At 43.0% G+C, this 17,321-nt stretch overlaps 1 protein-coding gene across 1 annotated transcript; it reads right to left on the bottom strand.

Annotated features, from left to right (window-relative positions):
• Positions 1–10,401: 10,401 nt before the first annotated feature.
• LOC104628327 (heterochromatin-associated protein MENT-like) lies at positions 10,402–16,429 on the bottom strand. Its single transcript, XM_010296873.1, has 7 exons — positions 16,256–16,429; positions 15,243–15,329; positions 14,715–14,852; positions 14,041–14,158; positions 13,175–13,317; positions 11,877–12,044; positions 10,402–10,815 (listed from the first exon to the last, which is right to left on the bottom strand). Exons 1-7 carry the CDS (start codon positions 16,421–16,423, stop codon positions 10,402–10,404), a joined length of 1,236 nt encoding a protein of 411 aa, XP_010295175.1. The 5' UTR covers positions 16,424–16,429.
• Between the last annotated feature and the right edge of the window lie 892 nt (positions 16,430–17,321).

Genomic DNA, 17,321 nt, shown 5'->3' with positions numbered 1-17,321 from the left:
CCCCCATTTGGCAGCTGTAGCTGGATTTGTTAATCACTGTTTTTCAAGTAAACTCTTGTACCTTACATACAACAATATTAAACAATAATAAATTTTCCATGGTTTTCTGCTGGCTTATCAGAACCTGCAGATTTTCTGTCCTTGTTCTGCTTCTTTTTGTAAGTATGTTTTTACAGGACAAAACCAAAGCAAACAAAAAACCCAACCCCAGGATCAAACTGATTTTCTGTATGTAGACCCAGAACAAACCTGTGCTTCTTATTAGCATATTTCAGAACAATCTAATACTGTTGACAAATATTGGGATAAATTCAGAAATTTCCGTTGTCTTCACCAGTATAAGGACTTCTAAAACATGTACTAAAGTCAGTGTAAGATGGCATCGCATGAAAGGTTAAGCATTAGATCAACAAAAGCAACTGGACATTTAACTCTATCTTCATCCCCAATTTACATGCTTAAATGAAAAACTGCTGTCCTCAAAGCCAGCTGCCATGCAGTGTTAGAGATGCCTGGATCCTCTGGGATCCTTGAGTTTTGATTTCAAAGCTTCCCAGGGCTCCACAGCTGCTATGGAGCATTCCCATGAGTGCTTCAGAGGTGAATGCCCTGCAGTCTAGCTCGTACCTAAGCATTTTTAGGAACTTCAAATCAGGTATCTCTTGCTGCTGTGCCTGGAGATGCTGATACTCCCAGAGCATATCTAGGGAACAGGGCTGAGCTGAGCCTGAAATTTTGCCTGCAGAATTTAAAACTGACATCTCCATCTCCTGTTCCCAGAGAGTACCTGAACTGAATCTGCATGGAGCACTCAAGCATTTCTCAGGCTTCAGAGAGAGCACATGCATGTGTTTCTGTGAGGTTCACTGGTCTTCTAGCCACTTTGGCCATCTGGGAAAGGAAAAGTCTGGACGCCTGATCCAGTAGTTATTTGATATTAGTAAAGCAGAAGCTTGAACCAATGCGCCCTACACTGAGCATCCAAAACACTGTGCTACAGACACATGCTGTCTTATGCGTTCAATTCCAGGATCAGTAGGAGGGTATTCTCTCCTGTAGCCTCCTCTCAGTCCTCTGGTCCTAAATCGACTGGTAGCCTGGTGATTAAGGCACTCATCCTACAGGGGAGGAAACTTTCTGCCCTCCCAGGCTGCATAGGTTTTGCCCAACCTAGGCTTGCATTCTGACCACTGTGCCTTGGCACAGGGTTTTCCTAAGGGCTACACTTTGTACTAAAAAATGAGCACTCCCTTCCCCTGTGTGACTTTTATGCCATCATTTAACCGCTCAGTTGCAGAGAATTTAATGTGAATTTTTAAGACTTCCAAAGTAAAGCTAGTTATTTTGATACGAATATTTACACTACCTGAAGTCCTGAGTAAGAGAAGAGTTAAGATCTGTCTTCAGTCAGGATCTGTGTCGGTCTGTGAGGCAATGAATACTTATGGAAATGTAGAAATGTTTGCACCTCCCTTTTCTTCTCTACATCCTCTTCTTGTATTAGTGTGCACGTTCCCTCATTTATCCCTACTTCTCCTCTATCACTGGCTTTCAGAACTTAGAGAGACAGAGACCTCCTGAATTTAAGGCCATTGTTAGTGAGTATATGTCCTGAAACGTGAGGGCCAGTATGCCTTTCTCCCCCAGGTGAGAACTTTGGCATTTGGCCTGCAAAAGTGTAGGAATTACAGAAAAGAATTCAGCCACCATGTGTTAACAAGGGACACGCTGAAGTAATTTTGCAGCTTCCTTTTCTTTTTAATCTACAAACTGGCAAAATTAATAGAAACTTATCTCAAATATATGGCTAAAAGTGAATATTGAAATAGTCTGTCTCATTCATTATCTGGTTAAATTTGAGAGGGGAAGGATTTGAATACTTGTGTGACTTAAACTGCATTGATAAATTTCCTTTGTGATCATTATATGTCTTTTCTGCTACAGTTATGGTTAGTTAAGAACGGCCTTTGCCCACTAGTCTGACACATGCAGAGTAAACCAATTACCAACCTGCAGTCAACTGATACAGAAAAAGCATCATTATAAAGTCTACAAGTCCATATTTTGAACTAGAATTACATTTTTGTGCTTACATTCACTTCGATTCTGACTGGTACATATGCCATACAAGGTTTCAAGACTGATATATGTGCCTTTTTTTTCCACACATTTTGTTTTTAAGTGTGTGCACTTTTTGTGCCTGGAATATCCATCTTATTTTCTTACTTCAGTAATGTATTAGGCACTATTATGTTTGGTTATGTACTTACTTTGGCTATGTATCTGAAACTGCTGTTGTCTATTTTTTATCTAAATGAATAGAAGAAAAAGAACCCCAACAACAGGTAGTGATACTACAAGCTACAAAGATTGGCCAAAAATACAGGAAAATTAAGAAAGGGTACCCAAACTGTGTAGACACTCTTTGTGGTATATTCCAGCTGCTGCAAGATCCTGTTTAGTAAGAAAGAGTGGAGTTTCAAAGGGGACCAAATTGGCCAAAGAAGTGGTGCTCTTCGTTTTGCTGTGCCAGATGGAAATAGTGAGAGGAAATAGTGAATTGCTGCAATCAGAATGGTAGAAACAAGGTTTCACACCATCACACCACCTGACCTGTTGACCTCAAGTGGATTGACTTCTGACAAATGACCATAAAAAGTCTTTTGATAAAACCACTCATTTTCCACTGGCATACTGATGAAGTAATTTTGACTTTTTTTTAAAACCATCTTTCATCCCTATCTTGTTCAGCATGGATATGAGGTTGTATCTTTCTGCCCGTTTGATTGTTGTACTCCCACATACCTGTACTCCGTAAGTGGTCCACTCTGACTGGACCATTTGGACATTTCTTGAAGATCAGTTCTCTTTCAGTTACATCCAGTAAAAAGCAGCACAATTTAAAATCAATCTGCAGGAAATCCGATTTGGCTATGTCCCCAGGAAGAAAATGAGAGCAAGTATCACATCTGTTGCAATAGAACTAAAGGATTGGACCATTCTGATGAGACCCCACCTGGAGTACTGCATCCAGCTCTGGAGCCCTCAGCACAGGGAAGACATGGACCTGTTGGAGAGGTTCCAAAGGAGGGCCACAGAAATGATCAGAGGGATGGAGCACCTCTCCTCTGAGGACAGGCTGCGCGAGTTGGGGTTGTTCAGCCTGGAGAAGAGAAGGCTCCAGGGAGACCTAATTGCAGCCATCTAGTACTTAAAGGGGGCCTGTAAGAAAGACGGGGACAGACTTTTTAGCAGGACCTGTTGTGATAGGTCAAGGGGTAACGGTTTTAAACTAAAGGAGGGTAGATTTAGACTAGATCTAAGGAAGAAATTTTTCACAATGAGGGTGATGAAACACCAGCACAGGTTGCCCAGAGAGGTGGTAGGTGCCCATCTGTGGAAACATTCAAGGGCAGGTTGGATAGGTCTCTGAGCAACCTGATCTAATTGAAAAGGTCCCTGCTCACTGCAGGGGGGTTGGACTAGATGACCTTTAAAACATCCTTTCCAACCCAAACTATTCTGTGATTCTATGATTCTATGACTATAAATAACATTTTAGAAGGTATTTTATTGTGCCTGTTACTGATGGCAGAATAAAACCTTAAGAACTATGGATGCGTTTGCATTTCAGTGCAAGGGTTTTTTTTTCTGTGCCCTTGTCTTGAATACTAACAATAAACCAGCACACCAGTTTTTATTATTGTGTGCTGTGTCTGCCATTTCTGCTTCTCATGAGGTCAGTCTACCACAGAGGTGCCAGGGATTATTTTATGACACAGATTTGCACTGAGAGACAAAAGTCCCATCTTTCATTGTGGGGTAAACTGAAAGCATGTTAATCTGTTGTGTTTTGACAGGCACAGAATCACTAAGTGACTAGCAGTCCATGCTCACAACATGTTTGTATTGAGACTTATCTCAGCACTTTTCTGTAGATACTTCTTTCTTTAGTTTTCAAAGTCCTGGGACCTTTCAAGGAGGAGTTTGTGGACCTGACATTTTGATGATACAGAAGAAACACAGTGTTTCTTGAAAGCAGTTATTTGGAAATGCAGACACGTAGCACCTATTACTTGGCTACCTTGGACTATATTAGAAAGATGATTAAACAGCATTTTCCCCAGTATGGAAGAATAAAATGGAACTGTCTTTCAAAAGCATCGAGCCATCTGTCCTTGGTTTCAGCTGGGATAGAGTTAATTTTCTTCACAGAAGCTAGTGTGAGGCTATGTTTTGGATTTGGGATGAGAAAATGTTGATAACGTGCTGATGTTTTGAGTTGGTTCTAAGCAGTCAAGGACAGTCCAGCTTCTCGTGCTGGCCTGCCAGCAAGAAAGCTGGGGTTGCACAGGAAGCTGGGATGGGACACAGCCAGGACAGCTGACCCAGGCTGGCCAAAGAGATATTCCGTACCATGTGATGTCATGCCCACTATATAAAGCAAGAATGAAGAAGAAAGAAGGGGTGGACGGACGTTCAGAGTTATGTCGTCTGTCTTCCCAAGTAATGGTTACACGTGATGGAGCTCTGCTTCCCTGGAGATGGCTGAACACCTGCCTGCCGATGGAAAGTAGTGAATGAATTCCTTGCTTTGCTCTGCTTGTACACACGGCTTCACGGCTTTTGCTTTACCTATTAGACTGTCTTTATCTCAAACCATAGTTTTCTCACTTTTACTCTTCCAAGTGTCTCCTCTGTCCCACTGTGGGGGAGTGAGCGAGCGGCTGCGTGGGGCTTAGTTGCTGGCTGGGGTTAAACCACAATGCCATCCTTTGTGGCAGACAGAAGAGAAAGGACAGTGCTTGGGAGAGCCCTTGCTGAGAGGATCATTGGAACACCATGACATGTTCATGGCGTAGGAGCTGCTCAGCCCCAGATCTGTCTTCTCTTCCTTTCCCGCATCCAGGCCTGTTTCCGGCCAGCCTGTCACCTCCAAGAGCCCCCATGCCTGCTGGAACAACAACAGCAAGCATGGCTAGCACATTGCACTGGAAATTCACATTCCCAGGTCTGCCTCCTTTGCTATGTCCAAATGTAGCTTTCCAAACTAGCAGGGGGAAACAATTCTGAAACCATGAAAACTAGAAGACTTGCAATTTTTTTTAACTTCCAGCACTGTCAGATGCACTTGCCAGATCTCAAAGGCCATTAACAAGTGTGAAAAGTGAAAGTAACTGCAGGGGACGGGGCCCACCTCTGCTGACCCGATTTGTCATGGGTAGATTTGCTGTTTGCTAAGGACATACATTCGGGATATTGTAGAGAGGCTACTGAGGCTCATCTGTCCCTCCCCCTGCTGCTCTTCCATGTAGGCACAAATGATACTGCCAGGGGTGACCTACAGAATACAAAGCATGACTACAGGGCTCTGGGGGAAGTGGTCAAGGGCACGGTAGCCCAGGTGGTGCTCTCCTCAATCCTGCTGGTGAGGTGGATGGTCCTGAGGAGGACTTCACAGATCCTGTGGTTTAACAATTCATTGCACTGCTGTTAGCAGCAGGGATTCAGTTTCCTCTGGACATTTCTGAGGGTCACCAGCTGCTTGGAAGAAAAGGGATCCACCTGCCTGAACAGGGAAGAGTATCTTTGTCAACAGGGGGCCAACCTGCTAAGCAGACCTTTAAACTAGAAATTTTTTTGGGGGGGGGGGGGGGGTGAGTGATTTCTCAACAAAATAAGAGGTTGTGAATGTGGTAGGCATGCCAGGGGCCTGCGGTGATGGGAACAGGAGGGACATTGCAATCAACAAAACAGCCACAGTGGAATAATTTCAAGCATAGGCATGTAAAGAATGAAGTGCCTGCAGAAGAGCCTTAAGGGAAAACCTCTCAAGCCTGGGGAATCAGCACACTTGGGTGCTTCTCTGAAACGCCGCTACACTAATGCAGGCAGCATGTGTCACAAAAGAGGAGCAGTTAGAAGTTTGTGTGTAGTTAAGGGCTATTGTCTCATTGGGATCATGGAGATATGATGGGATAGGTCACACAACTGGAGTGCTGCAGTGGAGTGTTACAGGCTTTTCAGGAAGAACCGCCTAGGAAGGCAAGGAGAGGGAGTTGCCCTTTTTGTGAGAGAGCAGCTGGAATGCATAGGGCTCTGTCTTGGCACAGATCAGGAGCCAATTGAGAGCTTGTGGGTCAAGATTAGTAGGCAGGCCAACACAGCCATTGTTGTAGCAGGTATCTGCTATAGACACCCTGATTAGTAAGTAGATGAGACCTTCTTCAAACAACTGAAAGAATCGTGGTTCTTATGGGAGACCACCCTGATATCTGCTGGAAGAACAACACATTAGGGCTCAAGCAATATAGGGATTTCTAGAGAATATTGATGACAACTTCCTGGCACAAGTGACTGAAGAGCCAATGAGCAATGATGTATCACCTGATACTGGGAAAGGAAACAAGGAAGAACCGGTCATGCATGTGAAAGTCAGAAGCAGCCTTGGCTGCAGTGACTACGAGATGATGAAGCTTGGGATCCTAAGATGAAGGAGCAGGGCAAAAAGCAGGACTACAGCCCTGGATTTCAGGAGATCTTCAAACATCCGCTTTGAAGAATCCCATGGGATATGGCCCTGGAGAGAAGAGGAGTCCAGGAGAGCTGATTGATATTTAAGGATCACTTCCTCCAAGCTCAAGAATGGTCCATTCTGACAAGTAGGAAATCCAGCAAATGTGGCAGGAGGCCTGCATGAATGAGCAAGGAGTTCCTAACTGAATTCAGACATAAAAAGGAAGTCTATAAGATGTGGAAGCACAGGAGGTGACCCAAAAGGAGTGTAGAGTTGCTATCTGATCTTGCAGAGAGGGTTAGGAAAGTCAAGGTCAACCTGGTGTTGAATCTTGCAAGGGATGTGAAGAACATGAGGAAAAGAGTCTACAAGTACAAGACAAACAGCCTAGGGAAAACATGGGCCCACTGCTGAATAGTGCGGGGGAAATGCTGACAGAGGACAACACGGAAAAGACTGAGGTACTCAGTGCTTTCTGTATCGCAGTCTTTACTAGTAAGGCCACCCATCACGAATGCCTGACCCAGTGCAAAAAGTCTGGAAAGAGGACTACTCTGGGCAGATGAAGACCAGGTTCAGGAACATTTAAAAAATAGAACATGCAAAGCAGCTCTGCAGAGATGGACCTTGGGGTCCTGGTGGACAACAAGCTGACCATGAGCCAACAGTACACCCTCAAAGAAGAACAACATCATTGTGGGCTGCATGAGGGTGAGTGTTGCCAGCAGGTCGAGGGAGTTCCCTCTCTGCCTAGCCCTGATGAGACCATGGCTGGAGTGCTGTGTGCATTTCTGGGCTTCTCAGCATAAGGAAGATATTGTTTTCTGTATCTTCCCCCTGAACAGGGCCACAAAGATGACTAAGGGAGTGGAGCATCCTTCATGTGAGAGGCTGAAAGAGTTGAGACTTACAGCCTGGAGAAAAGAAAGGTCAGGGGGATCTTACCTATGTGCATTAATACCTTATGGGATGTCACAAAGAAGGAACTAGATTCTTCTCAGTGGTGCCCAGTGAGAGGACAAGAGGCAATGGGCATAGATTAAAACCATGAAATTCAGTCTGAACACAAGAAATCACTTTTTTATTGTGAGGATGGTCAAACACTGGTGCAGGCTGCATGGAGAGGTTGTGTAGTCTCCATTAGTGGTGACAGATATTCAAAACCCAACTGGACACGGTCCTGTGCAACCTGCACTAGCTGTCCCTGCTTGCACAGGGGGTTGGACCAGATGATCTCAAGTGGTAACTTCTAGCCTGAACAATTCTGTGATTCTGTAAGGGTTAGCTTGACTTGAGAGCCAGACACTGGTTATCATGAAAACAATACAGGGAGGCACAAATGAAGCAGCTTCCAGTATTGCTTGCAGTAGGTGAGCTCTAAAAAGTGTGTCCCCCTGGATGAGTTCCTTTCCTTCTCTTTTACCCTTTGCTGCTGCATCCCAAGTATGTCTTATGCGTGCTCTTTGGCATCATCTCCCAAGCCAAGCTGAGAGTAACTTGGTACCAAAACCAGCCAGTCTGACCCTTTACATCTCTCACTAGCTGGTGGACACCATGCTGTAGTTCCTCAGAGAGCCTCAGAAGTATTGCTTTGCAGAGCCCTGCAGTGTGCTATGAGTCAGTGGATGCACAAAAATTAGCATGGGAAGACCTTTCATTTGGTATGTCATGGGACTTTTCCCAGCTCTTTGGGCAACTTCTGCTCTTACATGAAGCAATGAATCTTCAAATTGGATATACGCAATTTAGGAGTTCACAGTAATTACTTATTGTTGAATACATACAGCAGAGAGATTGGATTAACATACCGCAAGGCTAAGAATTAACATGCTTACCACCCTGATGAGTCTTTGCTGGCCAGGTGTCACTCAAGTAGAGTGGTCTTTGTTGCTCCCTAGAAGAGTCTCAGACCTTGATGTTGCTAGTTGTTGCCTTCCAATTCTTATTTTTTATTTTAAATAAAATATCTCCTCTTGAAACCTTGGTATGCTGACTATTCCATCCTGAAAATAACTTCTCTGTCTGTGTTTTTACTTTTATTCTGTTGCATGGCCTTCATTTGTGTGCTTTTCCACACCTAAACAACAAACTTCTTACTAAAGCTGAGTCAATAGCACACAACTGGGCTGCACCAAGGTCGGTCCTGGATGACAGACAGCTGAACCCTGAGCTGAGGGCACTGATTTTAGAAGCAGCACTTTGTACAAGGAAGAAGATGCAGGTATACTGGAAATTTCTATTTCCAAATAGCATACCTTTTGTGAGTTGTAACTGTAGGTGGAATTTTGCTGAGAGTAAATGTTTTTACAGTACCTCCGTCCTGCATTCAAATCTTGTTGCCTTAGATAATGTGCTCTGATGTGGTTACAGTACCACAATGGTTACAAAACTTTATGCTATTCCTTATGGCCACAGGAAAGCACAACTGCTGCCCTCCCAAGCCAATGGAGGGAACCGATGTTGCCAGTACAGCATTGCTTGTTCGCTATTGTCATGTGCAATAGGGATGTTTGGAAGGTGCTCTTCTGGGCTATGGGCTCTAGTGACACTTTTTATTTCCAGTGTGTGACAGGTATGTTTAGTAAATGCCTAGGATAACATGCTGAATAGCAGTGGTTTTGGGGCTGTTTGAAGCCTAGTGGAAATAAGACACTAGTGTATAGAACTGTCTCAGCTTTGTCAATTGGGATGATGTGGTGGTTGACTTGGAATGGCAAGAATGGAAACATTCCAGCCATGCACCTTACAGGATGCTCTAAGAGAACCAGGTAACTCAGTGTCTTGAATAACACAAACACAACTCCAAGTTAATTTATTGTATTAAATGCAGGTCATGGTAAAATTATGAAGTAAAGCATCAATGAAAATCTCACTGGTGGTTCTGTCAATACCATGACTATGTTTGCTGAGATGTACTCCTAAGTTACAAATGATACATTGGTCAATAATACAGGTAGCAAGGAAGCTGTGCAGATATTAGCCAGGAAACAGGTATAATTAGGTAAAATTAAAAAGAGGGAGCAGATTTGAATTCTGAAGGTTTTAGATTGCATATCAATAAGAGGTGGCAAGAAGGCATGTTGGTTGTAGTTTTCTTAGCACTTTTGCTGATTGGAAATCTCAGCAACCTTAAACTACAAAGTTTATAAAAATGAGGGAAAAATGCAAGGTGATTAGAAGTCAGCGATTAAATGTTAAGGGTTGGACCATTTTCCCTCAGTGCCTCGTTTTTTCATGAAGCTGGAAGGGCAGAGAGAAGGAACATAATATGTCTATATACATGTGGTGATACAGGGAAAGGTAAGGGGTATTTTGAGATTATTCTAGGTTTGAATTAAATTTTGTTAATTTCCAAAAGTCTTTAAATTTGAAATGAACATAAGGATACTGCATTATAAATGCAAGTGCAGGTTTCCCAGTGAAGAAAAGAGAGCATACAGATTTCTACAAGTTCTTTTTTTTTTTTTTCTTTCGGGGTTTTTTTCCTCTCTGGGAGATTCAAGAAAATGAACTGGATTTCCCTTCAAGTCAGAGTTTGGCACAGGGCTAGATGATGGTCTTTGTGCAGAGAGTTTGCATGGCTCCACCTTACTCTGAAACAACAAAGCCAGAAGAGCAGGTTTGATGCAAGGGAGCAAAATTCTGCACTCTGTTTTCTGTGGAGGCCTCTCTCATTAGGACAATGGAAAGGAGCAGTAGAAGGGTGATCTTTGAGTCACAAGGTGGTTTCTGGGTGCTGCCTTACGTGGAGAGGGGGCAGAGAAAAAGGAAATACACTTTCAGGACATATGCCTGCATGGCTTAAGGTTGAGATTTTAGCACTGCAGTTCATATTTTTCCTTTCAACACTGAACCTTGGGTGCTGTCTGGGAGCAAATAGTAATTCATTCTAGGGGAGAGCAGAATCTGCCAAAAAAGAGGATACTCTTGGATTTGTTGTGTCTGATGAAGAAGTGGAAGGGGTGGTCAACCTTAAATTTCAGAACATGGCCAACAGCTACACTTGTTAGTTCTACAGTTACAGCAGTAACAGCAGCTGCCTCAGTGCCTTTCTCATCAACTGCAACAAAAGACTTGTGAAAAACTTTGGAGATCAGCACATTATTGTTCTCAGCCATTCCACTGAAATCAGCATTGCTGCTGAAGGCACTGTGCATTCCCATGCTCTTCAGATTATCACTGAGGTCATATCTCTCCTCCATTGTGAACTTGGGTAGGTACAGATCCACAAGTGTTTTGGTCATTTTCTTGGAATCAGTCCATTCAGACAGCTTCTCGTACATCAGTTCTCTTTCCAGCTATCATTTAAGAGAAAGAATTTGATGATTGCAAGGGAAAAAACAATTAATTAACTATGAATTAATCCATTTTATGTCAATTCAGTGAATTAAACAGTTTTAAAATGGCAAATTTATCATTTAGCCAAAAGCATAAAACATAAATTGGTTTTACTGATGATCAGAGGCAGGGTGTGCAACAAAGACTTGAGACAATGCTGCAAGGTTTTGAGCACCACCCATGCCAAATTCATTGTAAAAAAAAGACAAGGCACTCAACACCTGCATCTGCCATCCCCTGAGGTAGTTCTTTCCTCTCTTTTAATTCATTCTTGATGTGAAGGAAATTGCTGGGAGATTCCCAGCTGTACAGCATGTGGTTTGATCCAGTTCCGTAGAAACAGGTGTTAATATTACATGTATTTCTTTGGCCATTTTAAAACAAACTGCTTCCAGCAAACTGTTTCACTGCCACTCTGTCCTGCATACTATGTCACCAGGTTTCAGCTCATATCAAATGGAGGAGAGCAATGAATGGTATTCTTGACATGATAGACACCAAGAATTTAACAGCCTTGCAATTGTAGTAACTACAGTGGCAGATCTCATTATTGTAGCAAATGCAGTCTCACCAAAATCCTAGTTTTTCAGATAGCAAACAAGTTTGTGTGGGGGCAAACAGAATGAGAACAAGATGATGAATAAAGTCCCAGGCCATGGAGAAGAAATGTCTGTTATGTCTGGAGGAGGCTGTGGCTACTTGTGCAGTACTGTCTGTCCTGAATGTGCAGTGAAGGGAGATTTAACCCTTACAGATCATCTAAGATTGGGTACCAGGCATGGGGCTGTTGCAGAGCTAAGCATCTGATTATGCACAGTGTTGACTGTCTTCAGTTCTTACCAAACTAAGGGCAGTCAGTGTGGAGGAACTTTCTTGAGATTAGGTAGGTATTAAAGGAAATTAATTCAGCTAGTGGAAGAGATCAGACAACATGTCCTCAGAGGGGGAGATAGCATCACCAACCTATCTTTTTTTTAATGACTGGGTGGTGATACAAAATGGATGTAGCATACTTCTTTACCTGTTCAAGACCCGTAGTGCTGTCTTTGATGTCATCAGGAAGGAGGATGAACATACTGAGTTCCTGTTTCACATATGGCAACTCAATAATTTTGAAATTCATTGTTTCCATTATGAGAACTGGAAATGTATGTCTCATGTACATCATCTTCACAGGCTTGGTCTTGTTCTGTAAAGTATTCATTTATAAGTCAGAAATCATTCCTTGAAAGGAAGGATGATGATGATTCAGTGCAGTGGAGGGAGAGGAAACTTTTGTAGGCAGCTTTTATAACAGTGATTTGTTATTCATTTTCCAAAGCTTTTCTTGACTGGACAATATTGCTTGTCTTGGTGTTTGTCCCAAAGCATTTTGTTGGGGGCTGAACTGACTGATTTTTCTGTTCTCCCCAAAACATGCACAGTGGCCCACAGAGAAGGGAGGAAGAGAGTTAGAATTGTCTGCACGGATTAGGGGGATGGAGCAGGTATGGGTTATGACCTTACAACACTACAGCAGAGAACCAGCTATGGTTTAAGAGCATGAGGGTTGTGCAGTTTTCCTGTGTTCTCCTCTCTCTGGCAGTAAACAGTGAGTAGCTGTTTGCTTTTTATGTCACAACCCTTAACAGAAGATAACACTAATGTCTGAGTAAAGGGGCTCATGATGAGGGGAGTTCCTGGGAAGCAGTCACCTTTGCAGGAGTATGTGACCTCTCTTAACATCTACATCCCTTCATTCAGGGAGGCAGCTGAAGTATACATGCTAATGAGAAGGCAGAAGCTGTAATGGGTGGAAATTTCACAGAGCTCTTGTATTTTGATGTAGATTCATTGCCATCTTTTCTGGATACATGCCATTAACATTTCTTCCAATATCGCCCAACAATGCACCCATTCAGGGTACCCCGTTGCAGCTATATTTGAGCAGGTATGTTTGCACCTAGCTAGGCTGCACAGCACAGAGGCCCGGGTACCCTGCTCACCCATGACATGGTGTGTAGTTCCTGCCCATGAAGCTTGGACTCTCAAAATCATGTTTTTACAGTCTAGCCCTTTTAGCACTGTTTTACAAAAAGGTCTTAAGTGACTCTAGGGATTTTGGAAATGGTAGCTGTTATCTGGAGCTCATTAACATTTACCTGAGGAGCATCTTAATGTTGCAGTGAGCTGAGCACTGACACATTTTGCTGTAATCAGCTTTTCACAGAGAGTCTAGTTACCGCAGGCATACCTAAAAGGCTTACGAAATTGAAAGATTTCAGCAGTAGCTGCTGTCACCAGGCTGTTCACGGTAAGAAGGATACTGGAGGAACTTACCTTGCTCAGTCGGAAGGGTTGCAGATATGTGTCTGCTGCCTGAAATTTCACTTCCCATTCTGCCTTGAAGTAAATGGCATTTACCAGGATCAGCATGGTGGAGTTTGTCACATCTCGTGAACTCAGCAAATTCTTGATTTTGCCTTTTGAAATCAGAAAAGCCAGGTTTCATTCCAGTGTAGCACAGTGAGGACATGTTTTGATTGTTTTTTCTTAGTTCAACTCCTTAGTGAAAAAGTCCATGCCTGAGTGCCCTACTCCCTAAAATACTCCCTTGACATAGATCAGTTAGTTTGTTTGCAGTTTCCAAAGCTGGTTGCTGACCAGTTCTCCTGACTAGCTGACAGGGATTGACTCCTTCCCCAAAAATGTCACAGCTTTGTGGGAAGCAGCTAGAAGCAGAAAGCCATATACTGCCTCGCCAGCTGGTTAGGCCAGGTAAAAGGAGGTCAGCACCTCTGGCCAGTGCAGGATATCACCGCTAGGTAGGCATCCCCATCCACCTTGGAGCACACTGGCAGGCAGAGGTGTTTCTCCCCTCTGTCTGCTCTGCCTGTGGTGCATGGGCAGAGTTGTGAGCTGTGAGCCAGGGCAGCAGTTGTGCTTGAGGACCAGCTGATGCAGAGCCCAGTGGAATCACTGGGAGTCTCCCCAAGGAGCTCACTGAGGTCTGGATCAGATATTTGAAGCTGCTTAAGTGTGCTGTTCTTTCTCTGTCCTCCCACTGCATCTCTGCTTACTGTCCACATCAGAAGGCATGACCTGGCTGCCGCAGTAGCACGTGGGGCAGCAAGGGCACCTGCCCAAAGAAAACGGCAGGCTGACTTAATAAGAGAAGAAGGATGTTGAGGTTGAGCTGAGCTTACCCTCAGTTTGTTTTTCAACCCAAGTGTTGATTTCCTTTCTGGATTGTTCCGGTGCTGTCTTGAAGTTAACCTTGTGTGGTTCTGCTTTGTAGTAGTTCTTACTAAGCTGTATGTATCTCTGAAAAATAGCCAAGAAAAATAAATAAAAAAACCCCAAAACAAAAACACCCAAGTTCTATACTATACTGGATTTTTCAGTCCCAAAGGGAAGCTGGTAGCTCTTAGAGTTCTTGATAGCTTCTTGGGCCTAGAGGACTGCAGGATTATGCTTGTTACTCTCTGTTCAACTGTGAGTTAACAGTTGAGAAATAACCAAAGGACAGAAAATTCCCTTCTTTTGTTCCCACTTTTATTTGGAGAAGCAAGGAACGCTGTGAACATCCCATGGATGTGCTTATTTTAATGTCTCATTTGCAATTGTATATATTGGGGCTTCCAATAATAAAGCAATATTGTATGAAAAGAAATCCCTACACTACAGTCAAAGGGGAATGCATCCTTAAATACTGTGAGCAGACCAACTGGTATTTTCCAGTTAAGATTATCACTGGAATCCAGGGCTCTTCATCTGCAGTATTCAGGGTCAGCTTCAAACTTGTTCTGTTAATGGCAAGTAATTAAAATGAGAAATATTTTTTGCACCTTTTCTTACTCCTGTCTGAGATGTAACTTACAGGCAATAACGGGAAGGTTTTTTCCACGTAAATGCGGTTGGCACCTCTCAGTGAGTAGGTGCTTCTGGGTTTGTTGATGGCAGTCAGGAGCTCTTTGAAGCCAGCGTGGATATCTTCAGCTTGCTTGTGCTCAGGATCCTTGGAAAGAGAAACCATACATTCAGCAATTGCATTTTTGCATGAAGTTTTCAAAACATGCTAAGTGATGTATGTGGGAGAGGGATTTGGGTTCCTCTCTCTTGTTATTTTTCCAAGTTTACCATCACTGCAATTTGCATCACTCTGTTTATGACTGGATTAACTGATTTGTCATATAGCAAACCTTCCAGACTATCCCAGTGACTTGTCCTTCCATGCTTCTCAGAGTCTGAGTGAGTGAGAGGAACTGAACTTAAACCTGTTGTGAAGTATGTTGGCGTTTGAACTTTAAAGAGGTGGGCAGACAAGAAATAGTGGACTCCTAAAGCTGTATCTGGACATTTTGATTCTGGAGATTCTTTATCTTGGGATTTCAGTTCTAATAGATACCATTTTTCTTCTCTTTGGTCTCCCCCGAGAAGGTCTGGCCACAGAAGAAGAGCTTTCAGCTCCTGCTGCTTGAGTGAAGTGAAGAACCTGCAAGCAGAGTTTCCAAAGGTAAGAAATAAGCATGAAGGAACTGGTGTGACTTAAAGCCAAATGGGGTCAAATGGTTGTCTTGTTTTGCTCCTTATCATAACTCACTGTGCTATCTGCTGCTTAAGTGACTAATCAAAGGGGTGCTGAAGGTCTAGTATACGTAAATTCCATAGAGTAACGAGTAGCACTGTCCCCCCTCCCAGAGCATTAACACAGTGCTCCTGTCTGCACGCTGCAAGGCTGAACTCCCTTCCACAGCTGTTGCTTTCAGCAATAGCAATGTGTTTGTGCAAACCCAAATGGTTCTCCCCACGATAATGGTACAAAGGCATCTGAACAGGAGTGTGGTGACACAGAGGAGAGTGCTGGGCAGTGCTGAGCACCACAGCTCCCTTTGAGCCAGCAGTGAGCCCATGTGTCATTAGGAAGGATTGGATTGGAGGATGTGGAGATACCAAAGTCCTTCCTATTTCCATGCTGCATTGTCAGGCAGTTGTTTAGGAAAGCACAAATCAAGATAGAAAGATGCATTCTGGTCAGGGGAGAGAGGGAGAGTGCTGGGATCTGCAAGCCTCCTGCCAATTTGTTAGGAGCTACTGGCATCAGCTCTTTGCTTCTCAAAGGGAATATCCCATCTGTGACAGAATCATAGAATCACAGGATAAATTAGAAGGTGTAGAATAACATAGAAGTCGTCAGGTTCAGAGAACCTCTGTGCTCAGTGTGTCATACCCACAGGACACTTTCTCTTAGTGGAGAAGTGGGGGACCTGCTATGAAATGACTAAAATTTACCATTCACTTGTTATATTCTCTGGTCTGCCTTGGTTCCTTGTCATTTGGGTGGCGAATTTTTCTATCTATCTAACACAAAATTTTGCAGCCGGGTATTGTATGGGGTATATGCTTCACAGAGCAACCCACCTCTGCCATCTCTGTTGCTGTATTGCCTTTTGCACCCAGGTATGTCAGAGCCAGTGCGGATGATATGCTCCAAGGGGAAAAGAAAATGTTTTTGCCCTTGTTGGTCTCATTCAGCTTGTTGAAAAGATCAACTGTAAACTTGCCAACTGATGTTGAGACCAGTTCCATTGCTACCACCTGGAAAGAGCTGACAGACAGAACTGTATTATTTGAACGTTTAAAATTATGTACACAGTGCATATTAGTGAGAAATGTTACATGTGCAACACAATGCATTGGCACCCACTAAAACTAATAGCCTAGTTGTATGTTTTATCTTCTGCACAGATACTGTATGCCACCTGTTAGGAGCAGCAATTTCTTTTAGGTTTTTTGTTATTCAGATAATATATTCCTTTAATTGTACATATGTCCTCTTTTATACAGCTGCTGTTTTCCTTGTGTTTCTTTGGTTTTGCCTTTGGTTTTCAAAAATGTGCAGATTTGTAAGCTGCATTATTTTTTTTCCTTTTCATCCTTAACTACTGGTTTGTCAAAGTACTGTTCCCAGGGGAATTTAAATGCAGTTTTAGTACATAGGTTCACAGCATGCTTGAGTTTCCTACTACTTCATTTTGGATCTATATAGAATTGAGAGCTGATACTGAGAAATAATATTGTTGTTGTGATGATGATGATGATTTATATCTATGGAATGGAGCTACAAAAATTGTGGGTCAATCTCTACAGGTATTTATAAAGTGTTTGGTTGCCAAACCACTACAGTTGTTCTGGCGGTCAGTGTGCTGTAAGTACCAAACCTGTACCACAGAGTGATTTTTTTCCTTGGAGAACACAACCAAGAGAGCATCAGGGTGGAAATTTCTCTGTTTTCTGCTAATGAATATTCTTCTGAGTCTCTGGCCTGATAATGTGTAGTGCTGTGCCTTTGCAGAATGAAAATGTCCTTTTCTTCACCTGAAATATGTGACTCCTTTATCAAACTGAAGATTTTAATTAAAAAACAGTTATTGCCCTAAGAAAACTTTCCTGCTTGTGATCGGTTCTGCCCTGAATTAGCAGTTTT

This window comes from Phaethon lepturus, unplaced genomic scaffold, assembly GCF_000687285.1.
Source record: "Phaethon lepturus isolate BGI_N335 unplaced genomic scaffold, ASM68728v1 scaffold25691, whole genome shotgun sequence".
In the NCBI taxonomy this organism is placed as follows: Eukaryota; Metazoa; Chordata; class Aves; order Phaethontiformes; family Phaethontidae; genus Phaethon; species Phaethon lepturus.
Note: the sequence above shows the minus strand (reverse complement) of the source record. Positions and strands in the feature narration are given on the sequence as shown.

What these genes read in the sequence shown, in the direction of transcription:
- LOC104628327 (XM_010296873.1), bottom strand. Translation starts at nt 16,423, where the DNA reads ATGGAACTGGTCTCAACATCAGTTGGCAAGTTTACAGTTGATCTTTTC. An exon ending in GGTTGAAAAACAAACTGAGG is followed by an intron (nt 13,318 to 14,040) that starts GTAAGCTCAGCT and finishes TGATTTCAAAAG; the next exon opens with GCAAAATCAAGAATTTGCTG. An exon ending in AACCCTTCCGACTGAGCAAG is followed by an intron (nt 12,045 to 13,174) that starts GTAAGTTCCTCC and finishes AATACTTTACAG; the next exon opens with AACAAGACCAAGCCTGTGAA.